The sequence below is a fragment of the Penicillium diatomitis genome (genome assembly GCF_028827545.1).
Source record: "Penicillium diatomitis strain IBT 30728 chromosome Unknown utg000009l_segment0_segment0, whole genome shotgun sequence".
Taxonomy (NCBI): domain Eukaryota; kingdom Fungi; phylum Ascomycota; class Eurotiomycetes; order Eurotiales; family Aspergillaceae; genus Penicillium; species Penicillium diatomitis.
In genome coordinates, this window is record NW_026623181.1 from 1,296,921 (window position 1) to 1,319,616 (window position 22,696).

The 22,696-nt window shown below is 49.7% G+C and overlaps 7 protein-coding genes across 7 annotated transcripts; 3 read left to right on the plus strand and 4 right to left on the minus strand.

The window, feature by feature from the left end:
- Positions 1-4,536: 4,536 nt before the first annotated feature.
- On the minus strand, positions 4,537-6,994 carry N7539_006888 (uncharacterized protein; the record flags this gene model as incomplete). The annotated part of the gene is made up of 6 exons (XM_056936489.1): positions 4,537-5,903; positions 5,971-6,115; positions 6,194-6,319; positions 6,389-6,490; positions 6,585-6,837; positions 6,918-6,994. 6 exons carry the CDS (start codon positions 6,992-6,994, stop codon positions 4,537-4,539), a joined length of 2,070 nt encoding a protein of 689 aa, XP_056788424.1.
- N7539_006889 (uncharacterized protein) lies at positions 6,993-7,193 on the plus strand (the record flags this gene model as incomplete). Its single annotated transcript, XM_056936490.1, has 1 exon — positions 6,993-7,193. One exon carries the CDS (start codon positions 6,993-6,995, stop codon positions 7,191-7,193), a length of 201 nt encoding a protein of 66 aa, XP_056788425.1.
- Positions 7,194-8,324: 1,131 nt separating this feature from the next.
- Positions 8,325-8,731, minus strand: N7539_006890 (DNA-directed RNA polymerase core subunit RPB10; the record flags this gene model as incomplete). The annotated part of the gene is made up of 4 exons (XM_056936491.1): positions 8,325-8,370; positions 8,429-8,515; positions 8,582-8,640; positions 8,696-8,731. The coding sequence occupies 4 exons, from the start codon at positions 8,729-8,731 to the stop codon at positions 8,325-8,327; spliced, it is 228 nt and encodes a 75-aa protein (XP_056788426.1).
- A 304-nt stretch (positions 8,732-9,035) lies between these two features.
- On the plus strand, positions 9,036-11,883 carry N7539_006891 (WD repeat protein; the record flags this gene model as incomplete). Its single annotated transcript, XM_056936492.1, has 3 exons — positions 9,036-9,325; positions 9,397-10,127; positions 10,193-11,883. 3 exons carry the CDS (start codon positions 9,036-9,038, stop codon positions 11,881-11,883), a joined length of 2,712 nt encoding a protein of 903 aa, XP_056788427.1.
- A 648-nt stretch (positions 11,884-12,531) lies between these two features.
- N7539_006892 (Clr5 domain-containing protein) lies at positions 12,532-15,121 on the minus strand (the record flags this gene model as incomplete). The annotated part of the gene is made up of 4 exons (XM_056936493.1): positions 12,532-14,263; positions 14,409-14,639; positions 14,733-14,826; positions 15,055-15,121. 4 exons carry the CDS (start codon positions 15,119-15,121, stop codon positions 12,532-12,534), a joined length of 2,124 nt encoding a protein of 707 aa, XP_056788428.1.
- A 464-nt stretch (positions 15,122-15,585) lies between these two features.
- On the minus strand, positions 15,586-16,953 carry N7539_006893 (uncharacterized protein; the record flags this gene model as incomplete). The annotated part of the gene is made up of 1 exon (XM_056936494.1): positions 15,586-16,953. One exon carries the CDS (start codon positions 16,951-16,953, stop codon positions 15,586-15,588), a length of 1,368 nt encoding a protein of 455 aa, XP_056788429.1.
- Positions 16,954-20,067: 3,114 nt separating this feature from the next.
- Positions 20,068-22,689, plus strand: N7539_006894 (Het-C domain-containing protein; the record flags this gene model as incomplete). The annotated part of the gene is made up of 3 exons (XM_056936495.1): positions 20,068-20,399; positions 20,511-20,683; positions 20,786-22,689. The coding sequence occupies 3 exons, from the start codon at positions 20,068-20,070 to the stop codon at positions 22,687-22,689; spliced, it is 2,409 nt and encodes an 802-aa protein (XP_056788430.1).
- Between the last annotated feature and the right edge of the window lie 7 nt (positions 22,690-22,696).

The window sequence follows — 22,696 nt, forward strand, 5'->3', positions numbered from 1 at the left end:
TTTCCTAGGATTAGACTTTTCCTATATTAGAGTTAGAGTTAGATCTCTTAAGTTCGACGAGGTTTACTTTATCGGCTTTCTTAACTAATAATCTAGTAGTAGTTACTATAATAATAGCTAATTTCTTCTTAGGATAGTTATAGGAGAGATAATCTTTTTCCTTATAGATAAAGTACTTTCCTTCCTTTATAAGTTATACTTTCTTAGCTGGGTCTCTAATAAAGATCGAAGGAGCTCTAGTTATATTTAAGTTTAAGATAGTATTTCGGGCTATAGTATTATCTTAGGTATAGCTACCGTATAAACCTATATTTAGGTATAACTTATATAGGCTATAAGCTATAATCTACTATAAGATTCTCCTAGTAGCTTTCTAGTATTAGTATATAAATTAATCGAGAGATACTTTGTTATTATTAATATCTATTATTACTTAGTTTTATATTAATAGTAGGATCTTCTGATATAGATCCTATTTTCGTAGATCTATAGGTTAACTAGCCTCTTCTACTAACTAGTTAAAGTCCGCTAAGAAGTCGGTAAAGTCGGTCTTAATATCTATTTTTAGGTTTATATATTTATTACGCGTAAGTCTCTTATAATCTAGGTTATTAAAGACGCTTCCTAGATACTTTAGTACCTCTTTAAGCTTCTTATACTAGTTAGTAGTATCTATATATATATAAGGATTAATATATATTAGTACTTTTCCTTCGTATTAACTTTTAGTATACGTAATATAGTACTTTTTAGTCGGATAGTAATTATAATTTAGTTTAAGTTTTTTAAGAATATTCGATTCCTAATCTTTAAACTTAACTTTCTTACTATCGCTAAGTATCGGAGGATTAGGGATCTTAGTAGATTTATAGTAGAGTCCTTTAGTCTTAGATATAATATAACTTAAACTAATTCCTCTACTAGTATTATAATCTACCTATATAAATCGTATCATAGTCGCTAGTATATTACGTTCTTTAGTAGTCTTATTATAGTTAGTATAAAGACTAGCGTAAGCTTCTTCTATATACTAGATTTCCGGAGTCTATTCTATAGTATTTAGAGACTTTAATATCTCGTTTTCCTTAGTTAACTATTCGATCTACTTAGTAAGATATTCGTTCTTTTCCGTCTCCTACTTTAAGGCTTAAAAGACTACTCGAGTATTACTAGAAATCTACTTAAGTAGCTATTCCGGGGTTTCGAGTTTATATTTAGCGTCTTCGTAGCTAAAATTTAAAGAGGTTCTATAAGGAATTTGTTCTATAGAGAAGGTTCGCTTATATAATTATACTATTATAGCTTCGGTACTAGTTATATTAGTTCGGTATTAGTAAAGTTATTAGGATAGCTAGAGGATATAGTATCTCGCTACCCGACTAATACTTTAAAAAGAAAAAAGATTATAAAAGAAGAGGAGAGCCTTTAAGATAATATTATACGCGAGAATAGAAAAGCTTTAGAAGGACTTAGAAACTTTTATTTAACTTAGCTACGTAGTATTAAGAATCTTAAAGGCTAAAGAGGAGAAAAAGAAAAGGGAAGAGGCTATAGTCTATCCTAAGTTTTAAGATAGTACACGTAGTATACGTGGTAGGCGTGGCTCACGCCCTCTATCCTCCTATATCCTATCCTTATCCTAAGTTAGTCCTACTATACTTATAACACTCTATCGATATACTCTATATAACTCTCTCTAACTAGGTTCTTTATTAATACCTAGATATACTATATTAATAGATACTACTATATCTATTATTTAAAGGGTAAAGAGAAAAATTAGATAAGATAATATATAGAGACTTAATAACTTATAATAAGTATAAGTCTATTATATATAGATAAGAGAATATAGTTAGTCTTAGTTTTATATAACTCCTAGGTAGTATAGCTATAAGAATCTATATAAAGAAGAAAGAAGATAAAGTAAGTATATCCTATATAATAAAGAAACTAAGATAAAGGGGAAAAAGGAAAGAAAGAAATAAGGAAGACGAAGTACTACCTTAAATACTTATTATAGGGCGGACTATAGTAAAGCGGTAGAATCCTTATAGAAAGTCCTAGATAGAAGGTTCCCCTATAGAAGTAAATAGAAAGGTAAATAATCCTTAGGCTCTAGTATATATATACGCGTAAGGCTCTAACTATTAACTATATATAGATATATATCTAATCTTATAAACAAAAACATCGGTTAAATAATCTCCTCCTCGATACTCTAAGTCTATCTCCGTTAACTAGCTAACCGATTTACTAGTTAATACTAACTTACTAGTTTATAGTAACTAAGTAGTTAACTCTTCTACCTAGCTCTACTCTCTAAGTTCGTCCGCGAACTAGTTAACCGACTTACTAGTCAACTCTTGACTTTTACCTATATATTATATCTAGTCGAAGATAGTCTAATAGATAATTTCTCTCTAAGAAGTAGGATTAGGGATATTCTAGTAAGAGCCCTAGAGAGGTTTATCTATATTAGCTAGTAAGATTATTAGGATATTACTAGTTAAAGATAATACTAGTTATAATATACTAGATATTAGCTAGTAGGAGGGTTTAGAGTATAGGATATAAGTCCTATATAGGTTTTCCTATATATTATATTTTATTAAGAGAGATCTAGATACTTTAGTATTCTATAAGTTAATAAGGATTATAGGTTATTCGAATAAGAAAGCTTTCGTTTCTAATTAGATATCTCCCTTCTAGTTTTACTTCTATTTATTTAACTACTAGTAGATTAGATCTCTTCTAGAAGGATATCCTATATACTAACTAATAGAGTAGAGTTTTGTAGGATTTGGGCCCTCTCTTATACTATCGTATAATTTTTAAAATTTTTAGTATAGTTAGGAGAGGGTTACTTAGTACTATAAGTAGTTAGTAATTTAAGCTAGATCCTTAGGGATCGTTTAGTCTCGAGAGCTTAGTAGGAGTAGTTCTAAGTAAGCTTTCGCTCTTGAGTAGTTAAGCACGGAGGCTTAGCTAATATAAGGGTTCACTATCAAATAAGATCTAGAGGGTAGATAGGATATAGTTCTTCTAAGTATAGCTACGGGCGTAACTATATATATACAGAGGACTAAGGGTCCTCACGTGACCGACCGGAGCCGTACGGTGAGATTATAGTATCATCTAGCTCTGGTCATCGCGAAAAGGAAGGGTCAGGGTACCTAATGCAGCTATAGGCCCGGGATCATACTCGCCCTTCTGTAGCTTGATAGGAGCTAGACTCCTAGACCCCTCTATCTAGTCTCGGATCCTCCTATTATCCTATATATCCTATATATCCGAACCGAAGGTTTATAACCTCTCGATAACTCTCCTCTACCGCTCCGGCTAGTCGGTCGATCGATCGATCGATCGTGAAAGGGTTAAGAGGAATCCCTCCAGAGTATAGAGAGGAAGGACTATAAGATAGATATCCGAGAGGGGACCGATAGGGACCCCTAAGAATTAGTCTTTATACTAATCTAACTGCTACGAGGCATCTCTTCTCTAACGATCAAGTCCAGCTACCTTTCTAAAGTAGTTACTTTAACAGGGGTGTTTGTATGATATATGATTCTGCCGCTCACCACAGTCCATAGCTTAAGTCGAATCTCTCCCCCTTAGCAATCTCACTCCTCGTCCCTCTCAGTCTCACACATCGATACTGCTACCCCTACCGTAGCCGTACCTCATCATGTAGCTGATAAAGAGTATAAGCTCTGATAACCTTCATACCCCTCGGAGATACGGTATACCAGACATGGCCATATCCCGTCTCTCCGCGCAGGCTGCAGCTGGTAGAATATACGCAATCTACTACACTGTCTATAGTCTCGTACATCGTAGCGCTTTATGTACCTAATTCAATGTAACAGTACGTCCACATTAACTAGGTGTTCAACTGACTAGGTATATCTATCACCTAATGGATGCAATGGAAAGCACGACCAGAACAAATCTCCGTCGGCCGTCCTTGCTTCTTCACAATCGTCGGCAGCTTCCAAAGCGGCGAGCTTTATGATCGGTCTCGATTTCTCTCTGGGTGACTGATATGACGATGAACTGGACCTCCATAACATGCATTCAACCAATCTAGTCAATTTGGATCGCAAGAATCTAAGAGGGCCGGGGTCCAACGAGGTCCCGTCGGAAGTCTTCTCGTCACTAGAGAACAGATTCGCGGGTTCCGCACCTGTAGGCTATGCAGCATTCTGACCCGGTCACCGTTCGCGAATTTGTGATGCTCAGATTGATCAGTCTCCTGGCAGAGTGACTGTCATGGGCAGCGCCAGCCTTTGATGGGCCGACTTTGAAGGCGTTGATTTGAAGCAAAAGTCCAGATATCTGCTCATCGGCTGCAAGATATGGAAGTGGTGCGTGGCGGAACGATACGAGAAAGCTCGTCAAGCTCATAAGTTTGGGTTTGGAGCAGCCTCTGAACGCACGGAATAGGGTTTTCAAAGCAGACAGTCTCAGCTCCGCACTCATTTATACAAGATATATGAGATTGGCGGGCAATTAGGCGCCCCTGATTATTTGACATTATGTTTGAATAACGACGGTCTTTCGACTGAGAGCGTCCTCAAGATGAAATCCAAATACGAGACGGTAAAGATCGACTAACCACGAATATTGACCATTGCGGGCCATGGTCTGACAAGCATGCGCCATATCGACAGCACTCACCCGAGCCTGGAAACCAGCATTGCGGAAGGCCGGATCATAGACTACAAGCTTTCGATAGCTTTTGAGTAGCGACGTTTGCCATGGTGCCGAGCCAAATGCGTCTGACGGTAGTGATTTCACGAACGAGCTCAAGGGGTGTGAAGAACCCCGCTGGTAGCCACTATTGATAGCGGCCTTAGTGACTAACACCTTCAACCGCGTGAAATTCGGATCCTCGGACATCGTGGTCACAGTGTTTGCTGACGAAGCGGTTTGGCCGGAGGATCGAGATTTCTCAGACACATTGGACACATTCGAGGGCCATTTGGAATGAGGAGGGGTATGCCCGGAACCGTGACCTAGCACCAAGATATTAGGGACCTGCGCTTCGTCTGGAGAGACAGTCGCGGTATCGTCAAATATTGTTGTCGGGGTCTCGGGATTCGGCGTCTGTAAAAGCATGTCCTCTGCGTATTCAAGTTCCGAGTGTCTGGAAATCTGCTGGAATGCTTGAGCAAAGGTCGCTTGACTTGGGCGTGGAGTGCCTCGGTCCGAGCTGCGCATGCTGTTCAGGGTCCAGCCCTCTCGAAAGATGTCGCAAAGCTCCCAGCAAGCCTGAACCGCGGAACCCAGCAATTCTTTGTCGAGTTCCCTGCCCTCCCGCTTAGTCTGACGGATGCTGAAAAGCATTTCTGCCAACGCCCAGCAGGCACTGAGCAGGGAATCTGTTTCCGTTAGTCGGGTTCTCTGCTTCATCAGGCGATGGCACAAAGTGATATAGAAGTCCAACGTTCGCTCCCGAAAGGCATCAGGCAGGTTGCGATCGTGAGTGTTGTACAGGTGATTGTTCAGCTCAAAGCTAACTCGTAACACCGAGTCGGTCGGTTCGCTATCGCAGACCCGAACCTCGAACAAGGCCTGGCAGAAGTCTCGACACAGGTCAAGCGTAGGGACGACTTGCGACCAATAATCATCATCACGGGTCTCGTATAGTTTCTGGCATAGTCTCCAGCATGATCGCCACGCATCTTCTTGCATACCGTCATGTTGAGATCGTGGAAGTCGTCCTCGATTGATGTAGCTCAAACTGGATAGTGTATTGCAAAGAGTCCAGCACTCGGTCAGGGCCGTGCGCAGGGCATGGATCTCTATCCCTTGGGGACCAGACTGCGCAGGCGGATGGTCAGCCCCCATGCTCGAATTCTTCTCTAGATACGATCTGAATTCGCCACCTTCCGGTATATCTTTGCAACGAGTTTTTAGCCTTTGCCGAGACAGCATCACCCGGTCATCAGCCGGCGATTCACATACCTTCCAAGCTACTTGAGCGGGTGCGTCGTCCAGATTCCTCCAGTTCTTGCATTGTCTGCGCACGTGGAGTCGCGCGATCGGACCAGTCCTGAGCCCGCGGCACGTTTGTGGTGATCGGTGGAGGAGAGATGGGGCTCGTGCTAGTCTTAGCAGCCAAGGTCACATTGTTAGCCCAAGCATGTAAAAGTGTCAAAAGTCATTCGGTTGCATGGACAATATTTACCCTGCTCCTATTCGGCGGTGCAAGAATCTCCAGCGAATCGGCAGAGTGACGCGCGTTCGATTCAGCTGCGGAGGGCGAATCTTCCTCGTCGTCACATGACTCTTCCAGTGTTTGTTCTAGTTGTGTCTATCAAATTGGTTGTTAGTACACCCTGGTTGGCCTTGTATTTCCCTCGTAAGACTGAAAGACCCTCACAAATTCGCCGAAGCCCGCGGGCGCATGAATCACCGATTGTGGTGCTTCATCCTCATCGGATCTCGCGACAGTTCCAGTACGACCCATTTGTGTAGTTTGAATCTAGCTCAATCAGCATGCGATTTGAAAGCTTTCGAGCGACGGGGATTAGAATACTGCTGGGAGCAGCTCATTTTCCTATACATTCCAAACGTACTTTCAAGCCCAAATGAGGGGACACGCCGGACCTAGTTTCTCTTCCAGGGGATGCTTGAGCAGCTTTTGCTTGATTATGTGCATTGTGGTTGTTGTTGTTGTGGTTGTTGCTGAGAGTCAAGTCGGACTCTGAGCTAATGTCCTTCTGCTGCTCATGACTGTGCCGCAATCCACTCTCTTTTATGTTCGAGGATTCTGGCTTGTCGGCAAAGTGAATTGCGACATCATCGGGAATAGAGGAATTTCTCGCCGATCTGCGCATATATCAGCGACCATTGGATGGACGTGAGGACACGCGTATCTGTGGAAGTCCAACGCGATAGCTTGATCTCACATTGACTCAGATCCGGCGAAAGAGCTGTGAATGTCACGATAGGGCAAGACAGACAGCGGTGAGCTGACGGCCATCATGGCCGACGGCTTGGGGATGTTGTCGCAGCGAAAGAGGAAGGGATCCAGGGGAGTGAGACGAAAGCAAATTGGCACGCTCGCTGACAGCTCCAAGATGCCCTCAACTTGGGCTGCTTTGTATCAGCGAAGTGCTCGCCCAGCTGGGTCCTCGGCTAGCTACCCCAGCTTTCCGGAGTCCAAATCTCACACGTTCGAGTAACACGCAGGCGCTGTTGGGTTTCGATACAGATGTTTTGATGCGGCAGAAAGCGTGTGAAATTGAAAAGTCAAAACAATTGTCACACAGAGAAATCCGAACATCCATCAAAATGCCCACTCGAGTTCCAGGCGCATATGGGCAGCGGGGGAATTGAGAAAAGAGATATCCGTCCTGGCGCCTGGGGCGTGATGAACATGCATCTCGGGCCCTTGTACTCCACTCAGACGCCGGCAAGCGGGCCCCCAATTCGATCAACTAGTCCACATGGGGATGTAAAGCGCTTGCGCCAGCTCGGACCACCTACAGATGGCTTGATGGAACTCCGTTGGATGCAAACTGGTTATGCATGCTTTCGAGGTTGATCAGGGAAGGCCCAGCAGTTCGCAGCGGGTTGGATGTAGGCGACTGGTCACTCCTTAATAGTCACTGGGTTGGAAAACATCCAAAACCTGCTTCAATCTCTATGGTTGTCATTTTTTGTGCTCTTGCTGTTAGGTCTCTCGCGCAGTGGTTTCACGACAAATTGAGATAATGATAATATGCGGAGGGTTCAAAAACGGCCCTCCGCTGCTTTATCCGAGTCGAGTGGGAACATGGACGTCGAAGATTCTGGATGAGGAATGTTTTCTTTGTGCACGCCCTGGCGATTTGCAGCTGCGATTGATCACTTCAACGGGGTGCTTATGCGACCGATGTTCATCAGAAGAACAACTGAGACGTCAAATGAGAGACGAAGGGAATCAATTTCTACAAGTGAAGCGGCCTCCATGGACGCCTAAGAATTCAGAGCTGTGTGTAACGCCTCCCATATGCAAATAAACCAAGCCATTGCGCAGCCTGCATCGCCATAATAGCTCTCGTCCTAAACCTGTGTTGAGTCGTGACCTGCCTTATCACGATAGGCAGAAACCTCAGCCAGCAAGTGTGGTGACTCAATAGCCAGGGTCGATCAGGAACATAGTCCGTCAGGTAGAAACACCACTGAACGCAAGGAAGCCAGCGATGCGATAAATAAGGTGACTTTTTGGGCGGTCGCGCATATGTGTGTCATTTGAGGCAAGCTTGGAATATGACTCATTGAGGATAGATCGATCGTGACAAGCGGTCGAGGAATGGTGGTGAATGAGAGCTTTATTGCTCCAGAGCATTTGCGCGCTCTCGCTCGGCCGTATTGTACCTACAGTGAAGGAAAATGTCAATCTTCGATCACTGGCTAGTGAGATTTGACTGCGTACCGAAGAAGCTTCTCAATCAGGTCGACGTGGGTCATGACCATTCGACGGCAGCAGTAGCGACGGCAGCCCAGCTGATCCATGGCGTCACTGAAGGGATTGTTAGTATTGTGCAACTCTGGGATATGGCTGTTCTAGCTTGACAGATGCCCTTACCCATCGCCGACACCCTGGTCGAGTAATTGCAAGTATCGTTCCCAGAGGTCCCCAACAACCTACGGCGATGGTCAGCGTATGAGTCAACAATGGGAGAAGAAGAGGCATATCTACCTTGCCACAAGAGAAGCAGCGCACTGGAATAATCATGATGGGCTCACAGAAACTGGCGATCAACGAACTTATGGCAAAGCAACGAGAGCTTCACCCAACCGATGAAACTTTTCCCGCGACGGCGGTCAGCGGGGTCGGGTTTTTCTGCTGTGCGCCACCGCCTCGGTTTTGTATCCCCGGAGGAAAAAAAAAGGTTGCGATAAGTCTCCCCAGCTCTACTTTGGTTGTCGATAGGTCTGATCTCTTGCTTGGGGGGGGTAATGAGACAATCGAGTTTTTGCATCTGATCTTATCCTTCACAAAATTCGTTGTCGAAGCCTTAACATAGGCATTGTTCACAATGGCTCCAAATCGGTCAGCAAAGCAACAAAAACGATCCCGGGCCAGCGATGTAGCAGAGAAAGTGTCACGATCAGTCGAGGAGCGAACAAAACGCCGACGGACGTCCGATGTCACCGAAGAACAGAGCCTCGTGAATAGCAATGGATCAACAGGAAAGGAGGTCGCAGTCGCTGGTGACGTCCCTTCCCAGGAACAAAAAGAGCGCAAGAAAGCTGCGCCATGGTCGTTTTCACGCCCCGTTGGTGGACGCTACCTCAATCTGGACCCGGTCATGACTGAGGATGAAGCGTGAGTGAAGCTCTAGATCTTGCTACCTGTTTACAAGAGAAGTAGTTTGCTGATTGTGAGATGTCATTCAGACATCTGTTTGTCGCACTAGACACTGCAGTGCAGGTCTTTGCTACTGCTACTTCCCGTCTCCTTCGAACCCTACAAATGGAAGCCGGGCAAAAGGTGGTCGGTTTCCAACTATGCCCTACTGAGCCAGGAATCCTTTACATCTTCACATCCGGCTTTGTGACCAAATGGGATTGGGACTCTGGCAAGAGACTTGCTCGCTGGGGCACTGATGCTACTACTGTCGCGATTGACCTGACCGTGCCCGAGAACGAAGCTCAACCGGTGTCGTACTCTATCGTCTCTCCCAAGGATGGCAAACGGCAGATTCTTGTCAATGCTTTGGGCGAGAAGAAGATCCCAGGGGTCCCTATCTTGACAACCAGTGAATCAATCAGCAGTATACGGGTCACATGTGGGGGTCGAGTCATTGTCGCTTGCGATGGAGCTCACATTTTCCTTGGACTTGCCTCAAACATCGATCTCGAGACCCCGAAATCAATTCAATTCTCATGGCGGGAGGCTACTCTCCCAGCTTCGGCCACCTGTTTCCACCTTCGGGAAAATTCCGAAGAAAGTCAACTATCTACCAACCCAGTGGTTGATCTCGCCGTCGGACAGGTTGGTGGTTCGATCCTGGTCTACCAGAACATTTTGAACACTCTGTTTGTTCAGTCAACGGACAAGAAGCCCTCGCCTCGTAAGCTCCACTGGCACCGAGGCGCTGTGAGTTCAGTGCGATGGTCAAGAGACGGTAAGCCCCTTTCCGAGGAGCGCAGATTGACAATGAGCGGGACTTTTACTAACATATACATCCAGGCAATTACCTCATCTCAGGTGGTCAAGAGTCTGTTCTCGTACTTTGGCAATTAGACACTGGCCGCAAGCAGTTTCTCCCTCATCTTTCTTCCCCCATCTGCAACATTGTCGTGTCTCTGAGCGGCAACTCGTATATTGTGAAGCTCGCCGACAACTCAGTCATGGTGCTATCTGCACGAGAACTACAACCTTCGGCGAATGTGACGGGGTTGCAGCTGAGTACCGAGGTATCCAGCTACAAAGATTCGTCTTCACAGAGGCCTTACGGTGCCGTGGCTACATTGCACCCGCAACACCCGGAGCGCCTGATGGTCACGGTGCCTGCATCATATCACGTCAGTCAGCAGGGTCATCAACGTCCGAGCTCCGCTGTCTTACAAACCTTTGACATTCGCTCCAACTATCACATTTCTCGACAAGCCCTCGCACGAACCAATGCGACAACGCTTGACATTGGCCCAGACGGTTCCCCTATTGTTGCACCAGATGTCTGCCAAATGGGCGTTTCACAAGACGGTAAATGGATGGCAAGTGTTGACTCATGGACGCCAAACCCCCAGGATGTGGAATCTCTCACTTCCAACACCTCCAACAAAGAGTTCGCATCATCGCATCCAGAAGTGTACATGAAGTTTTGGAAATGGAACGCCTCCAGTGATACGTGGGAGCTGGTGACGCGCATTGATGGTCCTCATTTCAAGGACTTCCGAAATTCGCCGGTTCTCAGCCTAGCGGCTCGACCATGCTCGCACGAATTCGCCAGTCTAGGTGCCGATGCGTTCCTCCGTATTTGGTGTCCCATATCTCGGCCTCGAAGCGGGTTGACCACAGATACCTCGAAACAAAACCTGGATAACTGGAAATGCCGAACCGTCGTCGACCTCAGTGCGTTTGTCAACCCGGCAATGCAGGCCGTTGAGGCAGGCTGCATCACTTTCTCAGAGGACGGATCGGTCCTTGCCGTTTGCCTGCCCTCCGCCACTGGAACGAGCGATGGTGTTGTGCTCCTGGTCGACGTGAGAAATGGCAGCATCCACTACCGCCGAACAGGCGTCTTCTTCGGTAACCCGTTCTCCGCCAAGTTCCTGGCCAAGCACTTGATCGTCGCAGCTTCGGGATCCATATCTGTCTGGGATACCGTCGATGACGTGGTAACGCCCGTCAAGCTCATCGATAACGCCAGCTCAGAATCACATTTCCAAACAATCCTCGCCGTGAATCCACGAACCAGCACTTTTGCCGTTGTTCTCCGCACGGGCGGTAGCTCCAAGAACCCCGAGAAGAAGCGCCGCAAGGCCAAGCACCACATCCAGATCTATGATGTTCCCTCCCTGGAGATGACATTCCACGAAACCCTTTCTTGCAGCCCTCTTTCCCTCCTCTCAGACACGCACACCGGCGACTACATCATTTTGGACTCCACCGCCACCGTGCAACGACTCGGCTGCCTGGAGAAGACCACACAGAAGATCACCCAGCCTCGCGAAGTCACCAGCCAATTGAACTCCGGCCTTGCCAGCATCTTCAGTCAATCCCACGAACGGTCCGCCATGGTTCCCGTGGTTGAAGACAACACCTCTGCTTCTCAGACCAAAGCCCTGGCAACTGTGTTTGGAGAGACTCCTGCTTTCGCGTTGCCTTCTTTGAATGTGCTCTTCAGGAACGTGGTTCAGACTCTGGGATCGAACTAAGGGGGCCAAAAACATGAGCAATACCCTTCCTTCTGTGCTAGTAGCTTACAAAAATACCTTTTTCAATGTGATATATTTCAATACAAGCGGTTGTGCGGACTTTTTCCTTGCACTTTACAGTTTACACTCTTGCAACAACGCGTGGAGTTGTACCATATTTGGAAGCAGTCGCCTTGAAAAAGCATTCATTGATAGCGAGTAATCGATTGATCGACTTCAACACGTCGACGCGCCGAGACTGAGAGCAGGTAACGTCAACGTCACCCCATCTACATCTAGGAATTGAAGAGAAGCCTCGAACGATTGTGTGAAAAGGACATGATTTTTTTGATGAGAACAGTAATGATATCTCATCCGTAGGTGATACATACATAAGAGGAAGGTGAAGTATGTCCATCATGAATGTACCAGCCAACCGTTAACGCCTGACCCGGGGTATCACTCCTAAAAACATGACAAGTAAAGCCAAACGAATCGAAAAGGTAAGAGACAATCAGACAAGAGGGGGTCGCGCTCGGTGATGGCCGAATGAGAAGCGACACAAGTAAGGGGTATTCAATAAGAATGGGGCCGTTGGGAACAACGCGGTACCCTTGTCCGTTTGCGCGAGTTCACCATACAAAAGCAGGAGCCGGTTACAGCAGCTCCTCAAATTTGCCCCACTGTGTAGAGGAACACAGCTTCAGCCTTTCTCTCAAAGACATGAGACAAATAGGCGTCCAGTTCGTGGTCTTCGTCAATAGGATAAAGCGTGTCTTGATCATTTTCATCCTTGGCCATTCCTTCGATCTTACTGAGGATCGCATAGGGAAAGTGGGATGTGATAATCTGACGCATTTCCTCGACGGAGCGCGTGGCGAGCTTGTCTGTCCATGGCTTTGGAGGCGGTCCTTGAATCTGGCTCTGGGGGCTGCTCTGGAACCAAACAACTGGATTGAGTATGGTGGAGTGAAGCATGGGATCCATATACTCAAACGGAGTGCCCGCCTCATGCGGTGTCGTTGCATTTCCCGAGAATGAGGTGGGATCGTTGGCCGCTTGAAGAAGAGAGGGATCGATTTGCATGTCGCCCAGCTCGCTAGCCGAGATGGGAGCACTCGCCAAGGCCTGAGACGCAAGGGTGCTGATTCCGTTGCTGATTTCGTGACCCAGCAGATTGTGCTGCTGATCAACGGGGGCGTTGCCGTTGTGAGATGAAGCCGCGGCCTGTGATGACCTTCGTGGAGTAGATCTCTTGCGAGCCGGGTCTCTCTTGGTCTGATCATCTCGAAAGCGCTTCATAACATCCCGACAGAGCACCTCCGCGGCTTTCAATCTCAGCGCTTGGTCTGGATCTGCAGAGTCTCCTTGCAACCTCTGCTGGAGAAGCGAGGAGCCCTGAATCCATCTTCCCTTCAGATCCGCCCAGTGTTCCTCACCGGCTTCCAGCTTACTGGTGAAGTGATCCGCCCTCAGAATGTCATAGAAGGCGTCTCGAATCTGGCGACTTTCGGCGGGGTTGACTCCCAATGCCACTTTGGCGTCCAGCAGGCTCATGCGACTCTCCAGGGTCCTCATCCGTTTGGTCACATCGGTACAAACGACATCAAGCGCCAGTGCTCTCGCATCGTTCTGATTCGGCTCAACACTGAAGAGATGTTGAAGGTGAGGGATGTCTTGGATCAACTGATCCTTGGCCGCTTGCCATCGCTCATCTCCCGCAATGGTCTTCTTCTTGAGCCCTTCCCTTTCGCAGATCTTCTGGAAGTGCACTCGGAGGTGACGATACGTCTTGTTGTCCAGGTTGAGATACTGCTTGCTTTCCTCGATTGTCGTCTCCGACGGATAACGAGGAGGCCCCGGTGGATCAGCGGGCAACCCGGCCCAGCCACGAGTGCGGCGACGTCGCTTTCGAGATGCCCAGCGCTCATCACTTTCCATCTGAAGCTGATCAAAGCGCTCCTTGCGCTTTGCCACCACTTCTGGAGACAGGGTCGATGCAGCGGGTTGCTCTGGCTCGGGGGGCGAATGCGAGGGTCCCGGTTCAGCAGAAGTCGACTCTGTGCCTTCGAATGACATCTCCTGGTTGTACACCTCCTGCTGAAGCGCAAGGAGTCCCTCATCGCTGGTTTGGACACTCTGCGACCGAGATCCACCACCAGGGGTTGGCTTCATGCCATTGGGGACGCGAAGAAGCCAGCCATTCTTTGAGCGGACGCGCATCAACTCCCGCTCGGAGATTGTGAACCCCTCTTCCACCAGAATTCGAAGCATATCGCGCTGGCCGGTGTTCTGCTCCCACAGCTCCCCGACTCGGGCAACCAGGCTGGCATTCTTATGTGCTGGATTTTGCTTCGAAGGGAACTCCCAGCGGCTGAATTGGGTTTGATAAGCTCGTTTACTAGATATCATTCAATATGCGTCAGTACAAAGGTCCGACGAATGTGACGGCTGCAGCCGTCACGTCACCTAGAGCTCGAAGAGCTCGTGACACAACGCCTTTCTAATATCGATCAGCATGCAGGAAGGTATATAACTCAACTAACCTTGGTCCAAAGTTGTAATGAGTCTTCATGTAGTTCATAATGTACTCAAGGGACTTTCGTTCCTGGATGTACATCTGATAACAAATCTCCCTCTTGTCCGCCCACTCGTACACCATGACGGCGGGAGACGCTCCCTCCACCTCGAGGGAGGGAGGGGGGGAGGTGTGGTGCGTCTTGGGGGCGGCAGAAAGAAGAAAGTGACGAGAGCGTCGAGAACGGTGATCGACGGAGCTTGATTTTGCTTATCAGACGATTTGTCGGTTGTTGTCGCTATTGTTCTCCGTAGAGGGTGCAGAGGTGCAGGGAGGAAAAACCACGGCGGACCACAGAGGGTCATGGTGCAGATTAGTCAGGTGACTCAGAGAGGTCTGGGCAGTGCGCCACTGAGTAAAGTTGGGATCGGCAGGGGCAGACGGGACTTTCATGCAGTCAGCGCTCAGCAATTACCACTTCCGCGCTACTGCAAGTATACACTGTTCATATGATGATCTCCATCCTAGTCTCGCCCTCTTTATGGATGACTGGTTGTTTCTCGATTCGCCTGACTTTCTTGGTATTCATGAAACTTGCCCTTTCGTCCATGCTTCCATCCAGTGCATCCACTGTCGCAAAGCACATACATTTTCTCGACGGTAAGATATCGAACCCTGGTGAACGACAAAGGTGATCACACACGCCTCGTAGAGCCCCCTCTGATCGACAACAGTCTGCATGTGCTGTACTCTTATAGGTCATTACTTGATTGGATACGATCAGGTTTTAAACATGTTCAAGAGAGTGTCATTGTCACCATAAGCATAAATGTTACCAAGATGAACTCGAAATGATATTTCAAGTCAAATGGTCATGATGGGAACCGGCCTGCCTAGAGCAAGGGGTAGAGGGAACGCATGAGATCAGAAAAAGACTGCCATCCAACGCCATAAGCACACAATCCCGGATTGTGTGGCCAAGAAACTCCTTTCCGTGGAAAGCTGCAGATTTGGGCATGTAGTGAGAACAAGATCAAAAATCGCTAGATGACAGACAATAAAGCGTGCAGCCATTGTGGGTGAGGGGAGGGGAATGAAAAATCACATAGGAAAGAGAGAAAAAAAGAAATCGAGAAGATAGGAAATAAAGAGGGAAAGCACCAAGAAACAACTGCGAAGTTATCGCAGGCTTCTTGGAACCTCCCTCAGTTGACTTTTCGCAGCTTCCGACGGAGTTTAAAGACTCGCGTGCGAAGCCAGGTCATGAAAAGGACCCAGGTGCTCTTAGACTGGGACTTCCACGAAGGTGATGAGTGGTCGCTGCTGGTGAACTTGGGGTGGGGGATCTCGTCGGTCTTCTCAGAGAGTTGGGCGGTAGATGTAGTGGCGGGTGTGGCCTGGCCCTCGGGGGAGTTGCGTTTCACCAGGCGTCGCCCCTGCCGCTCTTCCGCCTTCAGCTGCTGTTTTTCCAACCGACGGGCCTTGGCGGCCTCTTTCTCCTCAAACGCCTGTCGAGCCGCCTGGATGGTGGCAGCTCGGGAGATGGGATCCGTACTGGTCCGCGTACGATTGCGAAAGACGAAGTCAAGAGAAGGCCGTGAGCTTGGAGAGGTAGTGTCCACGGTGCTTCCATTGTCCCGGGAGTATCCGAATGAGGGTCGACCGGAGACGTTGGTCTGTGAGATGCCGGCCAGACGGGTGAACGGATCGTCGTCAATTTGCAAGGAAGGTCGCGGTACCGTTGTCGAGGATGTCCGAGCGGTGTGATGAGACTCCAGCTCGGGACGAGTCTTGGTCTGCAGTTCAGGGCTTCCTTCGCTCTCGTCGTCACTCTCGTGCAGGGACGTTTGATGAGACTGATGGAGAGGCGGACTGTATGACCGAGGCGTTGGGCGAAGGGGATAAACATATTGAGATCCAGCGTTTCCTCCGCTGGACCCAGTCGCGGTGGAGAATTGCGACGTGCCACTGATCGATCGATTGTGCATCCCCGGCGTGGTTCGACGATATCCGGTCCCCGTCATGGAGTCGCTCTGGCGACGCTCCCGCTCGCGTTCAAAATTCAAGTAGATGCCCAGACCCTCCTGTTCCGTGGACGAGCGAGACAGATCGATTGACTGCGAACCGGACTCTTCCCGCGACAGTTTGCGAAGCATGGGCTTGATGTGAACTTTGGGTTTCATGTGCTTGCTCTTGTGGGAGCGATGTTCCGGGATATCCGCAAAGTCGTTGGACAGGACGCATGGCGATTCGAACTGCTCGATCGATCCACTTGCGGTGGTCGCTGGGGTGCGTCTTGACGGAAGAAAAAGGACCTGGTCTCGAGATTCGGTGGGTGACGGCTCGGCGTACTCGGGAAAGGGGAGCGGCTCTCGGGGCTCATCTGACCCTCGGGGCAATGACGCCGACCCTAGATCTTTCAGACCCGCACGGCCTTCCACGCTGGAGGCTTTGGAGCCCTTCCGAAAGTTGCTGTACTTGGTTGGCGGTCGGGATGGCGAGTCGAACGACCATCGACTCTTGGAGATCGACTGGGTCGACTCTCGACCCGTCGGAGCGTCGCTGCGGCCCATGACGACGACTCACGGACACACCCTCCGCAGTCCACACTCTCGTTCACTGAACAGCTGGGACCTTTTTGTTTTCTTTCACAAACCAGACACACTGCGCATGGTGGTTGTTGATGGGTCTCAGGAGAACTCTGCGGGTTTTTTCCCCCTTTAGGTGGATCTGAGCTAGCAGGGGGAAAAGGCGGGGAACCCGCGGAGAGAGAGGAGAAGTGTGCACAGTGTAGAAAGGGAAGAGGGGGGGGGGGGGCTTGACTTTACGACTCAGGAGCCAGAGGGGCAGGGCGATTTCAAATAGGAGATGTGAGCAATCACGAAGACGAGGATTGTGGCTTGACGCACACCTGCATTACCGATGTACGATAAGCACCCCCCGTCCGGGCGGATCGTCGTCGGAGATGGGGGAGTGAGTGATTCTCCACGTGGGTGGGCGGCTGCAAGGGGAAGAATGTGAAGAAAGAGGGGAGAAAAGGGGTGTGAAGAAGAGGAGCCGGGAGAGGAGATAGAGAATCTCAAGATGAGGAGATCCGGGGCACTCGGCAGGAGACAGAGCGTGGCGTGGGGGGGGGCGGGGGTGGTTTGCTATCACCGAGAGGTGACAATCAAGGTGAGGAAGAGGTTGAAGAGAAAGAGAGAGATCTCTCAGCGTAAGAAATCAAGTTGGAGTGCGACGGGGAGTGCGAAGTGAAGTGCCGAGTGCAAAGATGAGAGAGCAAAGCAGCAGCAGCAGCAAGAAGGAGAAGAAGAAAAAAATAACAATAATCCCCTCACTACGACGTGAATGGAGCACACGGTCGTAGTGGTCGTCCTCTGTTACTACCGTCTTACTCCAGCTACGCGTCCAACTTCCGGTGTGAATCCCGACGGGCGGAACCAAGAGAGAGAGAGAAAGACTAACGCGGAGCGGTGAGAGTCTAAGAGATGCGATCTTGCGTGGAGGGCGCAGTTCGAGATTGAGGCTGGACGCTTGCGGATGCGCTCGGGGCGCTACTGGACGCCTCGAGCACGACTTGGGAGGACTTGGAGAGTTACTGCGGTGACTCTCCTCCACCGAGTCCCACTGGACTCTGGAGTCACTGGGGCACACGAGAAACCAACTGGAACTGGTCGTTGGCACTCGTAGTCTTGTCCACTTTGTCCAGACCTGGTCTACAAGAGGGCGCCAGTCCTGATCCAGTAGTGACATGGACCCTCGGCATGGTCGGCTACGATGGCACTCAACCAGGAACGGTGTTTGGCAGTTTAGTTCATAGGTAGGCAGTAGGCAGTAGGCAGGAGGCAGTGAGGCACAGGCAAGTCGCCTCTGCCAAGTCAGGGATTCATGAATTGGGGCGACCGGAGGGACGTAGGGGAGCGACCAGAATCTTGAATCTGCACTACGGAAGTACAACAGGCTGTACTCACTATAGCACTAGAGAGTATAGTGTACCTCTGCTACTGCATGATAAGAAACATGGAGGCGTAGTCGTAATCCAAGTATTTATGTAGGAGTAGTAGAGGAACAGAGTTCGAAATACTACTAGGTTTGTCGGACCACAGAACCACCGTGTAAGCACGCAATGATTGGGTCATCGGCAAAAGCGATCTCTCTTGTCGAGACTCGAGACTGGGCCGATCTCGTTCAGTCCAGTCCAGTCCAATCCAGTGGGAGAATGGAGGTAAGCATCGTACAGTAGGAAGAGGAGTTGAAGTCACTAACGTCAGAAGAGTCGTAGTAAGAACATTAATACAGTAGTGGTTGGTCACTAAAGTAGTAGTGAGAGTCCGTGTGAACCTGTCAGACTGTCAACTTGTCATCGACCCCAGACTCCAACATCTGAACCACCGCTCGGTCGCCGCATGATGATGGAAAAGTCGCTTGGCGTTCCGTCGGCCCGGTTGCCTGGATGACCAGGCATGACATAATCAGGTCAGATTAGATCAGATCAGGTCAGGTCAGGTCAGGTCAAAGTTCAGAGCCAGGCACTCACTTGCTTAGACACCTCAGGCCCCAAAAAGTCAAGAAGGGTTCATCCAGGCACCAAGGCACGAAAGGTCTGTCATATCACATGACCACTTCGCAAGCTTAGATCTATACGGCACTGCTACAGGGCGCGGGGCATAGCGACTGTCTACTGTCTAGTGTCTACACGGTAGACAGTAGACACGAGACAATGAAATGATTCCAATACTGGCAGGCTACTTCCCAACATACCCTCAATCGCGTTATATCTGGGCCAGCTAAATACCCAAACTTGGGCATCTTTCCAGCATGCTGACCCAGGTGAGACACCCTCCGCAGTCCGCCTTACAGCACCTGTCACGGGCGACTTGCCGTCCATGAATTGTACCTCTCAACTTGCCCTCTACATCTGATAGATGTGAGCTTGCTGGTTAGGTTTCCCCCACACTCCCCCTTCCTCCCGACCCGGACGCAAATGGATCTGGAATGGCCCGAGTATGACCCTTGGTACTGCGTCACCCGAACCCACGTGTCTTGTCATTCAAAACACACCGAGGCAAGCTACCTACCTTGGTTACACAGGCGCAGTCTAATCGCAAATTGGGCGATCTCGACACTACCAGTACCAAAGCCGTCTATCCGATTACCAGTCTCGATTATTGCAACCTCGTCATCGGGGAGAATGAAGTTCAATAAGCAACCAATATGAGCCGATCGCCTCCCCCGAGTGTGGCTCCGCTGCATTGACAACATTACGTGTCTCTCTCCTGCATCGATGGGGTTGCTGGTCACCCGAGGCGCCGCCAAGGCTGTGCCAAGCCCAGCCCGTCGTGATGAGGGACCAACGCAACCCCACCATCCCTCAAAACAAAGCAACCAAATGAAAAAAAAAAAGGAAGAAACGTAGATCATGCATTCTGTGGACCAAGACGAGTCCCAATCGTATATTGTGTAGCGGGGCAGACGGACCGAAAGTGAACCCGAATTTCGTCACGAGTCTCGTCACCTGGCAACTTGTCCAATGATCCAGTCACACAATCCTCCTGCGGTACTTACTTTTCTACTAATCCTCTCTTTGCAACTATTTTCGTCCACCTCCATACATCCAAGATCTTTTGAAAGCCTCAAAATCAACCGCCTGCGATTGACGTGCCCCTCCACTAACCCCTCCCGCAACCATGGCCATGTCTTTTCAGAGCATGGGGCTCGGCCTGTTGATCATCCTGATGATCTCAGGTCAAGCCCATGCCTTTGGTGCTGGCAACATTGCTTCCCTGTCCAAGATTGAAGGAATGAACTGGCGGCACGGAGACATCGAGGATGCACTGCTGTCTCTCGTCCTCGCCCGTGTGGCGGGAGGTCGCAAGTTCAGTAAGCTCGATGTCAAGCGGGTCTACTTTGGCAACTGGCTCCGTGATTACAGTCAAGCCGTGGACGTGGGCACGGTCAAGTATGTCAGTGCCGAGGCCATTCGCGTTCTCATCTGGGTCTTGGGATTTCTGACTTTCGGGTAAGTGCAGACCACATACATTCGATCAAATCATGAGGTGTCGCAATGATAAATAAAAATGAGAGATATTTTTATGACTAGGTGCTAACCGTACTCCTTTCGCACTCTCAGCTACGGCACCGCCGAGTTCGAGGTCACCACCGAGCGTCTGGGATGCTATCAACCCACCGAACACATCGATAACCCCCTGGGATATGCCGAGGGCGCAGATGCGCGCCACTATGACCGCCGTCTTCGTGGGCCAGTGGACGAAGAGCGAGAGTTATCCATTGATACCCGAACTGGTATGTAATATCTGTCAATGAATGCATTACACCTGCCCGGTGATCTTTGTCCACCATCTTCATTCACCTCGCTCACGCTACTTTTTACTCGGTGATTCACAGGTCTCAAGAACTACATCGCCTCGGAAGATCTGGGTATCGATACATCGGCTGCTTTGATCCGTCGCACTCTTGGGGGTTCCGTTGAACTGGGCCGTCGCTATGCTCGCTCCGGCAACAAAGAAGATCTACACGAGGCCCTGCGCCTGCTCGGCACGGGCCTACACTGCCTGGAAGACTATGCCGCCCACTCCAACTACACGGAGCTCAGCTTGATCGAGCTGGGTGAGAGAGGTGTCTTTCCCCACGTGGGCCGCAACACCATGGTGCAGATTCACGGTGCGCAGGAAGAGGTCTACCCTATCGTAACTGGCACCTTCGGAGGTGTCGACTTCTTCCACTCGGTGCTGGGTGAGTTTTCCGACAAGACCAAGCAGTCCGAGCTTCAGGAACTCGAGGGCGTGATCGCCGACTCTCAGAACCAAGGCGAGACGCAGAGTATGTTGCAGGAATTGCTTGGCAAGATTCCAAGCGGACTGATCGGCAGCGGCGATCAAGCCGGCAAGATGGACGACTTCAAAAACCAGTCAAACCAGGCCCGTCAAGATGCCCAAAACTTCCGCCCCCACGACCCGGAGGAGTGGGTTGAGTACGTGGACAACGTGCAAAAACAAATCTACCCAGTGCTTCAGTGGCACGACGAGCTGCTGAAGAGCATCAACGAGGCCATCGAAAAGATCCCCGTGCTGCCTGATCTGATTGAGAATATTCAAGACCAGATCACCGTCTTTGTCTTTTCTGTGATTGCACCCTACATTCTGCCCATCATCTCCCAGGCCAAGGCCGAGCTCGAGACTGGTTCGTCCGAGGTCATTCAGTCCAGTCGCGCCCAGCAACATGTCGTCTTCAACGACGATTATTCCTCAAACCCCACGCACTCAATGCTCTCCAAGGACCACTTCTCCAACGTCCTCAATGAGCCTGCCGGTCGTATTGCCTCGGAAGTGGTCAAATGGACCGTGCCGCAACTTATGCAGTGCTGGGACCACGAGGATGCCGATGTGGATCGAACCCTGAACCGCATCATTTCCGGAGTCTTCCACCACCCGGCTCTCCGCCACTATGGCGATGACGGAGCGGCTGATATCCGCCAGATCATGTTCTCCACCGTGGAGAACTGGTGGAATGAGAAGCACGATCATGAGCGCGATGAGCTTCGAGACCAGCTTAGCCGTGACGGTGTCCGCCAGGGCCGCAACCACAAGGAAGGTGTTGAGGACTGCGGTCACGGCTGCGGCAAGCCTCTATCTCTTCCTAAGCCTGATAACTCGGGCCAGAGCGGTGCGATGGGCGATTGCGGATATGCATATACGGAATCGGAAAGCAACCAGCAATCCAGTGACAACGGGCTCGGCAAGCTTGCGTCTCAAGTGCTAGGAGGTGGAGCTCTCGGCGGTCTTGTCGGAGGTCTTGTCGGCAAGATGGGCTCTATGGCACTCGAGGGTAACTCTTCCGGAAACAGTGAGCAGCCTGGGTACGGTTCTGAGCAGGAATACTCCCACGAGGAGCGCCCCTCGCACTCCGAGTATGGCCGTCCCGCGTATGGTTCTCAGCCGGAATACTCCCACGAGGAGCGCCCCTCGCACTCCGAGTATGGCCGTCCCGAGTACGGTAGCTCCCAGTTCCACGGCGAGCAACCGCCACCTCGAAATGATTACGTCCAGCAAGACTACCGCAGCGAGTATGCGTCCGAGGTCCCTTACACACAGAGCTATCGACGGGAGGAACACCATGAATCTCATGGGGATAATAGCGGCTACTATGAGCGACAAAGCCATCAGACCTACGAGTCAGGAGAAAGCGAGTATCGACGTACTGAGACCCGCTACGAGTACGATGCGCCACAGCCGAGCTATGAAACGAGGCATCACACGAGCTACAACGGTGGAGCAGTGGTGGAGAGGTAAGTCAATC